The sequence below is a fragment of the Trichoderma evansii genome (genome assembly GCF_050947405.1).
Source record: "Trichoderma evansii strain SZMC 28006 chromosome Unknown GGI43scaffold_2, whole genome shotgun sequence".
In the NCBI taxonomy this organism is placed as follows: Eukaryota; Fungi; Ascomycota; class Sordariomycetes; order Hypocreales; family Hypocreaceae; genus Trichoderma; species Trichoderma evansii.
This window is the reverse complement of record NW_028145204.1, coordinates 3,130,235-3,145,432: the sequence shown is the minus strand read 5'-3', so window position 1 is coordinate 3,145,432 and position 15,198 is coordinate 3,130,235. Positions and strand designations below refer to the sequence as shown.

At 50.9% G+C, this 15,198-nt stretch overlaps 2 protein-coding genes across 2 annotated transcripts; one reads left to right on the top strand and one right to left on the bottom strand.

Annotated features, from left to right (window-relative positions):
- Positions 1 to 1,885: 1,885 nt before the first annotated feature.
- GGI43DRAFT_394937 (E3 ubiquitin-protein ligase SSM4) lies at positions 1,886 to 7,851 on the bottom strand. Its single transcript, XM_083204819.1, has 2 exons — positions 4,061 to 7,851; positions 1,886 to 3,988 (listed from the first exon to the last, which is right to left on the bottom strand). The coding sequence occupies exons 1-2, from the start codon at positions 7,458 to 7,460 to the stop codon at positions 2,268 to 2,270; spliced, it is 5,121 nt and encodes a 1,706-aa protein (XP_083065550.1). The 5' UTR covers positions 7,461 to 7,851; the 3' UTR covers positions 1,886 to 2,267.
- Positions 7,852 to 9,730: 1,879 nt separating this feature from the next.
- Positions 9,731 to 14,094, top strand: GGI43DRAFT_394933 (uncharacterized protein). Its single transcript, XM_083204818.1, has 3 exons — positions 9,731 to 10,040; positions 10,188 to 10,895; positions 10,951 to 14,094. Exons 1-3 carry the CDS (start codon positions 9,901 to 9,903, stop codon positions 13,685 to 13,687), a joined length of 3,585 nt encoding a protein of 1,194 aa, XP_083065549.1. The 5' UTR covers positions 9,731 to 9,900; the 3' UTR covers positions 13,688 to 14,094.
- Positions 14,095 to 15,198: the final 1,104 nt, after the last annotated feature.

Below are 15,198 nucleotides of genomic sequence, written 5' to 3'. Positions count from 1 at the left end.
TCTTCCACCTCGAATCTGAGGCTATCAGCCTTCTCTTTCAGGACTCTCTCCTGCTTCTCTGCTCGTTCTATATCCTTCTCCAGCTCCTGCTCCAATTCTCGGCTGGACTCCCGGAACTCGGCGAGCTCTGACTCGAGAAGTTCGTATTGCGCCTTGTACCAGGACAAGGCATCTTCGGCACCGGTAGCCTCGCTAGGAGGCGATGAAGGCGGCTCAGCCATGGCGGATCAAAGCTATAAAGTTGGGTGTTGTTGTGTCTTCTCTAGGTTCGTTTTTCTCTCTCGCTAAGAAGGGCGGTGTGGTCATGGAATGTGGTGCGACGTAACTAGTAAAAACAAAAGAAAAATCGGTAAAGAATGAATCGTTATGAGGCTCGGAGTCGCGAAAATATCTCGTCGGAGCGCTCGCAGTCGTTTAATTTATAGATGTTGAGACAAAGAAAAACTTGGCAAAGTGGTGGTTTATCGTGGATCGTCAATGAGAGTAATCGTCGGAAAGCCGGCGAGCCAAACTGAGCTCGAGCTAGCAGCAAAACAGCAGAGAGAGATAGAGAGAGACCAGGAGCAGAATGCAAAAAGAGAGTAGAGGTGTCGTCTAAAGATTAGATTGATTTAATCGCAGGATCGAGCGAGATCGAGGATCGGATCGTGGATCGCGGCGATGCGAAGGCCCGTTAACGAAGCCCGTTTCGCTGACTGCCTTCACCGGGGGTCAGTAATGGCCGTTTCAGCACGCTGATGCCGCCCCCCAGGGACGCTAAAACCATGCGCTCACCGATATATTGGAGGGGGATTTCCCAAGGCTCTCTAAAAATCGAGCCGTTTCGTTGCGCTCCCCCTGTTATGCGCGAGCAAAAAGGAAGCCAGAACCAGGAGCCGCGATGAGCGAGTCAAATTTCGCGAAGTTGCGGCGTCGCTGTTCTGGCGGCGAAGTCGAGGCGAGTGGAGATTCCCAGTGAGAGCGAAGCGTTGGTCGTCCAGGTCGTGTCTTTTTTTGGTTCCTGGATCTGCACGGCTTCAGACAAAGAAAACCTTACCTTGAGCCGTCACAGAGTAGAAGCCCGCAAAAGCCTGGATCTTGCGGTTGCAAGTTGCATGTTTTGGCCCGTGACAATGTTGATGCGACACTCTCCTTGGGGCTGCATCAGAAATGGCGAGCGCTATGCTGTTTGCGGCCTAGGCGGACCTGGCAGCCATGGGCAACACGGGCTGGCAGCTGTGACCACTGCTGGCTCGGGCGCTGTAATGCTGCATCGCACAGCGCTATCGCGGCGAGCTCAGCGGGATGATCCCCCTGTGGGTCACGTGGCGCGCCGCCACCGACCACTAAGAACCACTGCAGGTCACCGCTGCCAGCGTCATGGGCTCCGTTCTTTCGGGGTGCATTCTGGAGAGCAGCAGAGCAGCCAGTGCGCGGTGCCCTGAATTCAGGACGAAAAGAAGAAAAATAGTGGGCTTTGCTCCTTTTGCCAGCGCATCCACGCATATTATGCATGCAGCCGCTGGGCCACGAGACGCAGCAGCTCGACGCTCGCAGCGTCTGATTGGAGCGGCGCATGCACAAAAATGCAGGTAATTATTGGCATGTAGGGAATGATGCTCGGGTGCATTCTCCGTGCGTCAGATCGTCTCTGGGGAGGCTCCATAGCGACGTGCGTAGGGCCTGGTTTGTGGCCAAGAGGTCGGAACGTGTGAGCAGAATTGAGGCCTAATTATTATCGTGGATGGCTTCAGCTGACAGCAGCCCGTGACGTGCAAAATGTTGACAGCCACGCGCTATTGTCAAGACTTTAATGCTAGTCTTCTCTTGTATTCTTTAGGGGCCTTTGTGATAAATTAAAGTCGCCTCTCACTAGTAATTTGTTGAAAAAAAAAAAAAAAAAAATCGTTTGCGCCTTAGTCCAGGGTAAGATCTACAATGGTTTATGCCTCAGCTGTCTCGGACACAATGCCATTATCAACCAAAGTAAACTACACTGCACTAAAACAAAAACGTATTGATTCGCTATTTCATTCTCGCTCTATTTTATACTAAAATAAAACAAAACTCGTTAAACCGTCACTTCCATCCGTTTAGGCAGTAGTCGCAGGCTGGACCACTGCCCAAGGGAGGGACATCATCTAATAGCCTCATGTCTACCTGCTTGGGTGCCCAAGCTACATATACTAAAGTTACCACCCTTTTGAACAGGTCCCTTGTCATAAAATTCATAGTCATTTGAAGCCCAACTCGTCCGGCCTGCTTCAAGTGGCCAAACATCTTCTCTTCTAAGCATTTACCCGTCGAGCCTTAACCTTTGTCTTCTTAGTGCTCGTTGTCCTGGACCCAAAGTTATGCAGACGCTCTCCAATCAGATACGCCTCATCCCGGACGCTCGCTGTCCACCGGTTCATCACTTTAACAAATCCGACGGCATGCTTGGCGAGTATGGCGGCACACGCTGCAATAGGATATGACTGCCTGTAAATCACAGTCGCTGTCACAGCAGCGGCAGCATCTTCCGAAGCAGAGCCTCCAGCAAGGCCGGTGTGCTTGATGATAAATCCAGCTACCCATGGTGGCCCGAAGATGGCCACACAAGATATCAGCAAGCCTGGAATGACAAAACCTCGGGTAAGGAGGCGCACGTTGGGCCGTAGCCACCATCGACGGCGTATAATGTTTCGGACGGCCGCTGAGGCCCGGCTATCTGGGAATAGCGTTGTAATCATCCGGCTCCCCAGCTTGAGGTAGAGTAGCCCCAAAACCCAAGACTGGATAACACGAACCGTGTGACGGTTGGCTCCCTCATCTTTCAAAGTCGAAGCTGCTGTTGGGGGATGCATGTATGTATGCAGCGGGATGGCCACGTACAGCTCCATCAGCGCAGAGGTAAGTAGGGGGAACACCACGAGTAGAACGGTATATGCGTAAAAGAGCTTAGCCGTGTGGATAGCAATGCGTGCCATTCGTCCAGCAATCACGCCCTCGAGTATATCGCGTTCTGCTTCGCGAACCCACTTTCCAATCTTTTTCCGTATGGTATGCTGGCGGGCTATGGCGTATGCAACAGAGCCGAGCAAGAAGACTCCAATGCTGAAAGCGTAAATGTCGTTCGTTCTAATGTAGTCTGGTATCAGCTCTTTGAATATTTTTCTGCCAAGCACCAACGGTATGATGGTGAACCCAACGCCGGTGACAGAGGCAAAGAGCCAGATCAAGAGGATGAATGTGAAAATCCTTGTGCGGAAATTTGGAGGTATATAGACCTGCAGGTACTGCTCTGATGAATATATATCGTCGTCCATACGGCCATCTTTCCGGTGGTTGCGCTCGCTCACAGTTAGGAACACTTGCTGACCCTTTGGGATCTTGATGCGATCAGATGCTGGAGCTCGGATAAATTTGCCGTCCTTGACAATCTGATGAGACTCGACAAGGTGAGCTTTCTTATGGCGACAAGCTTTCCGCTCGCTGGAACTCATGTGTGTAGTTGGCTTCAAGTCACCGCCCTCAAAGGTATCGCGCCATGTCTTTGGAACAATAGCTTTCCCATCTTCCGCAAGCTCGAGGAGGTATCCCATATGGGGAATTCTGCCACCTGGAGTTTCAGCTGGGAGACGTAAAACACCTTCTTCGTCGACCCTCCTCTCGCCAAAGAGAAAGTACGAGAGTCTCAGAGCCCGTGCACATCTGCGGAACCACCACGTGTACATGGTATGCAGCGCATCGCTGGGCTTGAAGAACTTGACAGCAAGTGGCATGAGGAAGTTGTAGAAGAGCAAGTCGACTGGGAATTCTAATACCGGCTCGTTTGAGGAGTAGTGGATTGGAAGCGCGCTCGGCATGGCGAATGCCAGACCCCACACGATGCCACCAAGACACACGATTACCAGGGCTCCGTATACAAAAGCAGAGAATAGGATCTTTCTAAGTTGCGTGGTGAGATTTCGCTCAAGTACGTCACGCACCGGGTGGAACTCGGGGTCATCAGGATCTCTAATGAAGTCTGTGATATCAAGAACTGTTAGATAACATGTCTGTAATAGAATATGGAGGGGGGAAGGCAATTAGAACTCACACAAAACGCCTGGCCGCATTATCTTCCTACACATGGAGACGAAAAGAGCGAAGTGAAACATGTAGCCAGTGCCCACGAACCAGTGTACAAATACCGACGTCATCGGATACTTGCAAGTGAAGATAATCCTGCTCGTAAACGTAGTGTCTTCAAAGAGTGGCAGTAGGGCCGCATCGAGAAGCAGGCCACAGTAAAGAGGAAAGACGAGCATCTCGATACTGATGATGAGGATCACTTTCATGATTCCGCTGGCCTGCTGGAGCGATTCGATAACCCCGGTTTCCCACGCATGTACTATTGCGTTCCTCGAAAATGGGCTGCCCTTCTTCAGATACAGAGCACCGATCAAGAACATGGTGGTGTAGCCAGCTAGGATGGCCCAAAATCTGTCCAGGCTAGACCAATACGTCAACTGCGGATCTAGAGCGGGCCATTCTTCAGCTAAGCTCAGGTCAATAACCCACGAACTGGGCTTTGTAAGGAGAGACGAGACTTTGATGGCCGTCTCAGAGGTGGAGCTGAGCAGAGTCATTGTAGTAGCCATAATCTTGTCAAAGCCAACCGCATTCGCTGTAGTCAGACTACTGCTGATGTTGGAAAACACGGACACGACATTGCCCTTGACAATGTTGAGCGCATCGTGGCTGACTGCAGAAAAGTTATGAATTTCCGTTGCTGACATGGGGAAGAAGTCTTTGAAGAGGAATGTGCAGATTCTGCTGGCGGCACCAGTCCACAGCCCCCAGGACATTTTCCTGGCTGAAACGATATGGGCCTTGACGGAGCCACCCATGACGGCCGCGAAGAGGTCGACAAAATTGAGGGCGCACCAGGAACCCAATCCACCAACCAGGAACGTAGCATCCTGCAGCAATTTCGAGAGCTCGAATAGGAGGCGCACAACCCGCATGGGGCTTGCAAGAAGCCAGACAGATACACGGCCGATGTTGTAGGGGATAAAGATGCAAGCAAAGATGGTGACAGACACGAGGACGGCACAAAATATGGCATTCTGGAAAAGACCTGCAATGGGCCCACGCATGCCGATCAACTCCATAACTCCTTCAAAGTCTTCCATGTCCTCGATTGCTTCAGGGTCCAAGGGGGCTGCGTTGTCGTCGGCAGCGATGCCTTCGTCGTCGTCACCGTTAGGCTCTGCTGGGACGTCAACCCATAGATCCTCTCGATCATTGTTGCCGGCGGCGGGCCCTTGCCCAACCGCTCGCTCGATCGCTTCCTCGGCAGCCACATCGTCCAAAGCTGCTCGATGAGCGGCAACTATAAGAGCGCGAGGAACTGGAGGATCCAAGTCGTCCACGTTGCCCCACATGAAATCAGCAACCTTCTCAGCGAAGCCAGCCGCGGGAGCATCACCGCCATTGACGGCTGCCTCCTCAGCAGCACCGTTGGCATGAGGCGGCTGTGCTTCGATCCCGGCATCCAAGCGCTGTTCTCTCTCATTCAGATCCGGGAGGGGTTGCTGAATTTCTCTTGGAGGGTGGCGTTGATATGTATCTACTTCTGGGAGGCGCCTATAGGCTTCTCGGCTCAGATGGCTGTCGTCTTCGTCATCAGGTTCTCCGGACGGGCCTGAGGACTCTCCCGAGGGCTCGCCGCCAGTATAATCTTGTACAAATTGTTCTTCAATAGCAGGGAGGGTCTGAGAGGGTTCGTCGGGCTTGTCATCTACGGGAAGTGCATCAAAAGACCATGAATTATTCGCCAGTGGGTTAGCCGAAAACTGCCCTTGAAGGCCATCTGACTTTGAGCGTGGTCTTGAGGTAGAGCCAAAGAGATCGTCCTCAGGTGCATCTGAAGGCCCTGAGAAATCGAGATCTGCCTGCGTCGGAGACCAAGGCTCCTTTCCTTTCCAGTTAGATGGAGACTGCAGCGTGTCGTGGTCCGAGTCAATCTCGTGCTCGGAGTGTTCTTGGTCTACCTCTTCCGTGGCAGGCTCATTCGAGACGACACGACTCGTATTTTCTATAGTAGAAGTAGACCGCCGAGTAAATTCAACCCAGTATTTAAGTTTTTCTTGCAGCCCTTCTTCTTCGATGATTCGTAGCGTGTCTTGTAAGTCGCCATTGGCGCGGCGATAAATTCGCAGATATTCGTCGAGAGTGGTCGGCTCCTCTGCGGCGTCGCCTTCATCGGCATCTTCGCGTGCATGAGAGTTTAGTTGGTCATTTTGTAAGGAGGTATTCGTGCTGGAAGTCGGGAAAGAATCGTGATCGGGCGTCGAGTGGTTTGAAGAGTCGGGAGTCAATGCTTGCTCACCAGCTGGCGCGAGTCGTCCTGGTTGCAGCCGTTGCCAGTCTTGATCACCAACTTGATCGCTGTCTTCCAAAGTTTCATCGTCTGAGTCTGTGGGATGTAAATTTGCTGGCGGCAAGTTCTCTGGCTGAATAATCTCGGCTGGTTCAGGAACCTGGATCTGGATGTCGTTTTCAGGGGCAGCAAAGGCAGCCCGCATGTTGATTTCCGGCTGTTGCTGGACAACATAGTCTCTAACCAAGATGATGAGAATGAAAGAGATGATTACTAGAATCGTAATAATTTGCCCTTCCAGTACAGATACGATGGCTCGGTTAAGGCTTGCATTCCGAGTAAGGTTACCAAGAACTCCAACGTTGCTGAGGAGAGTGGGGGCGAATTGACTGCCGTTGTTTAATGGTACAGACGCATTTGCTGCGTATCCCAGCTCGCCGTCAGAGGCCAACAATGGAGAGGTGAATGAATTGAGTAAGAATCGCACAAAGTAATCTGAAACATCTTTGCCCTCTAGCTGACCTACCACGGCTTCGACTTCGGCCGCAGAAGTGGTGGCGGTTGCAAGCAGGGGGCTAGCAGGACATGTTCCAATGGCCAAAATAGAGGAGGGGATTTCCGACATGGTGTTGTTGGTCTCGTTGATCCGCGATATTATGGAACCGCCCAGACCTTCATCGCTAATCCAGAACATGAAGGACCAAACAGCCCTCATGAAGTAGGGAAGCCAAAACACCCATACACTAATGGCCACGGCTGCCCGCAGCCATACCAGCAGGTTGCGGAACATATATTTGGCCATGTGCTCGAGAAAGATGTGTACGGGCAGCGACTGCGGCATGTCTGGAGCGTACAGCTTGGTGAAGCGGAAGGGTGTTTTGCACAGCTCGCAGTACTTCTTCTGCGAGTGCGAGAGCCATTCCATCAAGCAGTCCTGGTGGACGTACTTGATGCTGCCGCTGCATTTGCATGGATAGAAGAGCGGCTCAGCCGGCGTGCCTTCTCCACGACATATTCGGCATATCGCAGGCGCGGTATCGATTGCGGCGGTGTTGAGAAAATCGTCGTATCGATGTTGTTGGGCCGCGGGCCTGGCCTCCTCCAAAAGAGTTGTAGACGCGGCGTCCTCCATGATTGACGCAGCAGAGGTGCTGTGCTCTCAGGAGGCTGCGAGGGAAAGAAATAAAAGAGACGCCCACGATGGGGAAGTTATCGAAGGAGGGAGCCTGGAGAAACCATGGGCTTGGGCTGTTGAGGAAATGTTGTTGAGCGAGGCGAGTTGAGGAAAGTCAGACAGCCTTGTGGCGGGTGCCGTGCAAAGTCTCCGCCCCTCTATCAGTTGTTATCGAGCGGATCTCGCCCTTTGGTGGCAGCACAGGTCGAGCGTCTGTTAGGCTGGAAGATGCTGGGGTATCGTAAGCAATCAATGCCTTGATCGAATCTGCGGCAAGAAGCGGGGGATTCCAGATGCAGGAGAATGAATGTATCGAAGAGGATGGATGAGACAGAGAGTTGCAGAAATCCCAGGATTCAGCGGAACACGGAGAAACGCCACGGCGAGCGGCCGTCTGTGCGCGCGGCGGTGGGCGAGAGGTACCGCAGAATTGCAGGTACTGGAGCGGTAGCAAGCACTACTATCGGGGGTACCAGTTGACGACTTGGTGGCGGGTAAGAAGCTGCACCGCTGCACTAGTATCTATCAAGTAACGGCATGTAAAAGACAGAGCCCGCCTTCTGACGCACAGCAGGTAGGTACTACTCGCCATCTTAGTCAACGTGCACTGTGATTTGGTAGACAACATTCAGAGATGCGAGGTACGATGCTTTGTGCTATATTCACGTAGAAAATTACTTTTTTTCTGCCAAAATAAAAGACATGGAAACAAAGAAAGAAAGTATAACTAGCAAATTGCAACTGTATACATTTGTTGTGCGCAAAGTATCAATCATTTATTCTGCGCTCTCTGTATTCGCTTACATTAGTAGCTGGCTGTGGTTAGGATATAGTGTAGATGATAGCGGTTCATCCCGAGTAGATTGGACGGGTAGCCATATGAATGATACCAACCATGTCTTATTATAATTTAATTTAATTCAATTTAAAATATATTTCCAACCCTGTGGCAATGGACTTCATGACGTGTAATCCAGAGGCTGGGTTCCAGATTGCGTATACAAGTTTGACGCCTCTTAGAGAAGATGCTTGCATTAGTGCCCAAGCCATATATTCAGCTTCTATCTGCAGGTCTTCCATATCGTATATGGCTGTGAAGGCTTGAAACTGAAAAAGAATAAACCAAGCATGGCAATGACAATGCTTATCCGTCCGCTATAAAAAGCAGGATCTTGTGCATATCTTGCATGGTCCTTACTTTGTGCGCAGCGGCTTCGGTGTGATGACGATATCGACTCCAATGTGGCAATATTGCTCACAGCTTGTATCTCACTAAAGGCTGCGAATCTTTACTGTATATTGCCTACACAAGGTACCTGTAGTCCCTTTGAAAAGCCAGCCGCACCTCTTTTTTTGACCAGTTCGACATGGTGCCTTGGCCGATGCTGTCCACCATCTTAGGACCATACCGATTAGGACCCATGTTGCTTAAGCTGCTCTACGATTTATAATAAGTAACATGCGCATAGCATCTAGACCACGTATCTTGTTCGGCTGTGGTCAACAACACCCACCCTTCGTCTGATGATGGCGGATCTACGGTCTAGTGGCCAGCCGGGGGTCCAATAATCGTGTTGTTTCATGTCTCCAGCCCATGCGAGGCTGCTGGATCGCTGATGTCGACGGCAACCAAAAACAAGCTTCTGGCCAGCGCCGCCAACGACAAAAAGCGCCATGACGTGTGCTGGTGAGTAATGCCCACGAATATGTAGCAGTGCACGTGTGAAGCATAAACAGAGTAGACGATCGATTCTTGTTTGCGTGTTTGCTCCCATCGTTTGGTGCAATGCAGTGCGCGTCGCATTATATAAAGCAGCGCTGGCAACATCTCGGCACCGCAGAGCCGTGTCCCCCAAGCTCCTGACACACGGGCTAATCTAACAATCCCTTGCAGCAACGTTCAAGGCTGTTTCGAGTCGAGGCTTGTGCTGAAACGCCGCGATTGTGTCCTCCGTCTAATAATCCTGTGCGCCCAAAAACCCCAAAAATCCCCTACAGCAGCTCCAGCGCCAGCTCCACGGGTGGGTCAGCGGAGGTCGATGCTGCCCCGCGGTAACGATGCGGTACTTCTACAGGGATATTTGGGGCGGCGATACCTTGCCGCTACTTTACGGGGCTCCCCCATCGAAGGAAATGCTACCTGCTAGACTGCACCACCAATCCACTAGAAATATGGTAGGTACCTCCCGGTGTCTTTCAGCGCCTTCTAGTCTCTATTACGTTCTGAGCTGGCCTCTTTTTTTTCTTCTACACTCTTTTTCTTTTTTTTTGCTCACCTTCGTTCATTATTCAACTTTTTCACCATTTTCTTCACCTTTTCTGCTCTTCTTCTTCCCATCATCCACGTCGAACTGACCGCCACGCCTAGTACGACTTTGACCGAGCATACTTTTCTCTCATGGCCGAGTCCAGCGGCCTGAAGCCGGGCAACGGCTCCTCGCATGTGAATGGCAAGATGAATGGCCAGACGGGAGGCAGCAAACGCTCTGCACCACGACAACGCGGATTCCTGGGTTGGTTGTTTGGCTCGATTGCTAGGTGAGTAATTGCTTCGTGTTATTTTCTGTTTCGTCGCTCAATTGCTGGCTTTGCCCAGCGGAGTGATGCGCGCAGCTTTTTTTCTCTTTGCTCTGGGTGCATGCCGAGGCGCGGGGAGATATCGTGTGCTGATGTTTACATGTATAGACTTGCGACCTGGGCCGTTATCCTCACGCTTTTGTTCCGCTGCCCTTCCACACTGGAAGAGTGCGACGAAGATTCTCCTTACATCTGCAAGCCGTATTTCCAAGCCAAAGAAGCCATCGCCCCTTATACGCTACCTTGCTACGAGCAATTTGTTGAGCCATACGTGGACTTTGCGAGACCTTACTACAACACCGTCGATTCTCACATCCTGACGCCGGCGCGCGTCTATGCCGTGCAATATGGTGCGCCATGGGTTGAAAAAGGCCAAGAGAAAGCTTGGGCTCAATGGGAGAAGCACGGTCGGCCTCAGGTAGAGCAGCTCCGCGCTCTGTCCCAAAAGCAGTACGAGGAGTCCATTGCTCCGCATCTGGAGCGCGCAGGCGAAGTTATCGGACCCTACTACGAAGTCGGACGCGATAATTCTCTCCAACTGTACCACGAATTTTTGCTGCCGACATACGAGCTTCTACAACCCTATGCCCAGCAAGGTTACAATGCTGCTTCCAGCTTCACTACAGAGACGGCGCTGCCCGCTGCTCACTGGACTTGGGCGAAGACGAATGCCTTTCTCAACAAGGCAGTGTGGCCACAAGTCCGAATGGTTTATGTCGAGAACGTGGAGCCCCAGCTTGTTCGCATTGGCGAGCGCCTGGAAAGATATAAGAACCGAGCTAGGACCAAGGTACTTCCCGAAGTGAGCTCTTCTACGTAAGTGCTGCCCAGTTTTTTCATTGTCATTTCCTCCTTGTCTAACAGCAAACAGAAAACGAAGGACAACTACTGAGCCTCCACGATCATCCTCTTTCAGTAAACCAGCCCCACAAGCGACACAATCGCAGAGCACAACAGCCTCCGAACGTGCTGCGCTCAGCTCGACCTCCAGCGCTGAGCAAGAGGAGTCGACAGCGTCATCATACTGGATGCCCGTTCAACCCCCTGAAGTAGGAGAAAACGAATCGGAGACAAGGAGAAAGGCTCGCGAGATGGTGACGGAAGACCTTGAGATGTGGCAGAATAAATTTGCTACCCAAGCTGACGAGGGCGCCGATGATATGGAAGACCGAATTGACGCCCTTGCGAATCGTATGATTGCTGAAGAGATTCCTTCTACTGGGAAACCGCTTGTTGAGCAGCTCCAAGCAACAGTGCAATCGGAGACCGATAGTCTAAAAGCAAAGATTTCCAGCATTGTCGCAAAGAGTGCTGGTGGATCGCTGGAAGACGCTGAAGAGCAAGTCATTGGCGCTATCAGGTCTGCCGGCTTAGCTATCAAGCAGTCTGCTCAAGACATCAGGACGTGGCGTGAAGAATACGACACTGACCTGCAAGCCAGGATTCTCAGAGCCGCTGATGTCCATTTCCAGATCCTTGACGAGACTAGGAATCTCGCACTGCAGCAACTTGGCATGAAGTGGGCTTGGACCGATGGCGTTAGCTACAAGGACTGGGCAAAATATCATGAGTTGAAGGATGTGCTCGCGGACTGGACTGAAGATCTGAAACAACTCATCATCACTCACCCTACGCTGCTCGACGCACAGGATGCTGCGGCATTTGTTGAAGAGGATGGAATGATCATTGCCTCTACGGCTGCCAAAGAGCTAGCTCGCCTCAAGCGAGTGGCTCATTGGAAGCTTATCGCAAATGATGCTACGGACAATTTTGATTCTGAGGAGATGGAAAAAGCTGCTGATTTAGCACAGAACCCTCCAGTAGCCGAAGAATCAGTAGAGTCTGAGAAGCAAGAGGAAGGAGATGTCGATGCTACCGCCGATGAAGCTGCTGATGGCAATACTTCTGTGCCGGTTCTTGACACCGCCCAGGATGTCGTGGAAACCATCCTGGAAGAGGTAACTGAGGAGACTACCGAGGAGGCTACGCCTTTGGAATCCGAACCCGCCGTCAATAGTGCTTCTGTGGATGAGCAATCGTCCGATGTAGATTCAGGCGAAGCTTCTGATGCTATTGAAGAAGCGATCTCGAATCTTTTTGAAAATGTTGTGGAGCACACTGATATTACCGCTGAAGACCAGGAGCCACTTACCACCCAGACCGAAGAACTGCCTAGATTTGTCGATGAAGATATCAAAGAGCCCGAAGTAGAAACCGAAACGCCTCATGTTCTTGTCGACCAAGTTGAAGTTGAAGAATCCAGCCCAATTGTTCTAGAGGAGCCTCTTTTGACCCCTAACGATGCCGAATCTGACGCTGAACCTGTTGTCGAACCTGTTGCCGAACCTGTTGCCGAACCTGTTGCCGAAGAGGTGCTAGAGACCGAGCCTGAAATCCTGGAAGAGGACGAAACTTCATGGCATCAAGAAAAAGCATCCCTGGATGATGATACCGCTTCCGTTAAGGCGACCTTCCTTGGCGCGGCCGCTCAGGTAGTTTCTGGACGACAACAACCCATTTTGGACGAGGACGATGAAACTGATGACGATTTCCTATCTAGCGCGACTAAAGCCGCCGAGGCAGCCTATTCCAGCGCAATTTCTTTAGCATCTGGCCAATATTCCAGTGCAGTGTCAATTATTTCCGCGCAAATCCATGGTACTCCAACTTCAGCCGTTCAAAATGAGCTTCTTTCCTCAGTATCCGGTGTCTATGATCAAGCAATCGCTGCAGCTAGCTCTAAGCTGCAAGAGGTCGTCAATGCTGCGTCTGCTGGAGTTTACGGTACGCCAACGACTACCCAGGCTGTCCCAACGCTGGTAGACTGGAGCAAAGTAGAGGCGATTGCTGCAGAGCGCCTGAATGAGGGTAAGCTCTGGGCTGAACTTCAGTATCAAAGTGCTCTGATTGCCATGGGATTAGCAACGGCAACACCCACTCCAACCGGTGCTTTTGAAAAATATTATGAACAGGCAAAATACAACTATTATGCTGGGATTGGCGTTGCTCATGACCGCTACAACAACTTCATATCTGCCGCTTCGTCAGCATGGTCCTCAGTAACGGCTACACCAACTCCGACACCCAAGGCTTTTACTGACTCTGCACTTTCAATGGCCTCTGCTGCGGGCAAGGCTGCTGAATCTGCCTACTCCAAGGCCACTGAAAATGTTGCGTCTGCGGTTGATGCTGTGGACGAATCTATAAACTCTTTGCACGATGCTGCGGCCGGACAGATTTACAACGCTGGAGTAGCCATTGGAGAGACGTGGGGGACTATCGTTAGTCAGCTGAGTATTGAGGTGTATGGCCAACCAACACCAGCGGCGATTGGATGGTACGATAGCCTGGTATCGGATGCGCATGCAGTTGTAGCAAGTGCCACATCGGCCGCTGCTAAGGCTACTCAAAATGCAGCGGCCGGTGCTGCAAACGAATACGAATCTGTGAGCGAGCTTGTTTCAGAGTTAATTGTTGGCCGGGAGCCGCCCTTTACGGAGAGTGTGCTATCTAGACTTCGTGCCGCGTATGCCACGGCGACGGAGAAGGTGGGAAGCATTGCGAGCAAGGCAACAGACGCAGCAAAGCATGGCAAAGATGAGTTGTAAGATGTTGGAGAGATGGGCGGCGCAGTGCTTGAACGATACCCACTATTGTTTCCTTTTTGCCTGGTCAAAATGCTGAAAGAGTGCATCGCCAACGAGCCTGATTTGGCTGGGCGAACATTTTGGATGTCTTTTTTTTACATGTAATTTCTATGCATGAGCAACCGATAAGGTGGCTATTTTCCTTTGTTATGAGTGGTACCAAACGAAAAGGTTTGAGTATGTTTTTTTTTATATATATTTCCTATGTCTAATTTGAAGGAGAGGATATGGACTGTACATTATCAAAGTCCATATATTGTACGCTACTGTGTAGTTTGATATCTAACAGCCTTTCTTTTTATAATCTCCGTATAAGCACTCATAATAAGATATCTACTTGATTGTGGGCAGAGATTCCGTGCCATCTGGGTTCCACCAGTGATTTGATTGTAGGCTTATCGACATGACTCGCAGATTCAATATACCTTCCGCATGTGAAAAGGAACGGGGCGGGCCATCTCCACCTGAGCCGAACCGCTTACACTTGATACGAACACTGTCCTTTACAGGTGAAGCAAAGTAAAAGGCATACGTTACACTCGTTGACCTCTTTTCTGCTTACTTGTGCAGCAGTGGAGCGATTCATGGCCTGTTCACATCGACTGGGCTAGATCCCACTACGGTATACGGGGCCGAGGTGATGTCATTTACGGATCCTTTCAACCGAGGCTGCTTGGCCCTTCAGTTGTTTGGCCAAGGGCAGAAAAGGCTGGGCAGTGGGTTGTTAGTGTGCATGAAGCAATTTAGTAGCAGACCGGGGCTTACGAGCGGTGCTAGGATAAAGTAGAGGCTTAGAGTAGCGCCACTTGTTTCCTTGTATGCGACCCTACCGAGTATAGCAAGCGTGGTGGCTTCAGTTAGCTGATCTGAGTATTCTAGATCGATTTCTAATCACCGGCCGCATGCCTGCCGTGAGGCATGCTGTATCTCTTATGCAACCTCTTTTCCCGCATTGGATGAGCATGGCCTGTCAAAAGTCTTGACCCCACGCCCGCTCCCCAACTTTCTCTGAAGATCAGCGAGAGGCTAAAGCTAGAGTGCATTAGCCTGCAGTCTGGTCTAACGGTTTTGCTGTTTTGAATTTTCAAATTTTCCTTGGCCTCAAAATTCTGCCCGTTTTTTCTGAGAGACAAGGTGAGTGTTTTTCAACGGCAATCTGCTATTTGAGTATGATTTTGTTTATCTCGAGATGAGATATCATTAGATAGAATATAAGAAGAGTATACTCTATGATAGTCAGCTTTTTGTCCCCGGATTTGGCATATTGTGGGGGAAGTCAAAAAATAGCTGCGAGCATAAAAGCCACAACAAGAGATAACAAACGCCCTCCATGTCTCAAACGGCCGTCCAACAGCCCATTTTATCTGCTTGGCTCCCTACCAGACCGCTTTCAGAAGCTAAGATCATGAGCATTATTGCTCGATTGGCCCACTATATAGCAGAGAAGAGCATAGAGACCCGCAAACTAAGTC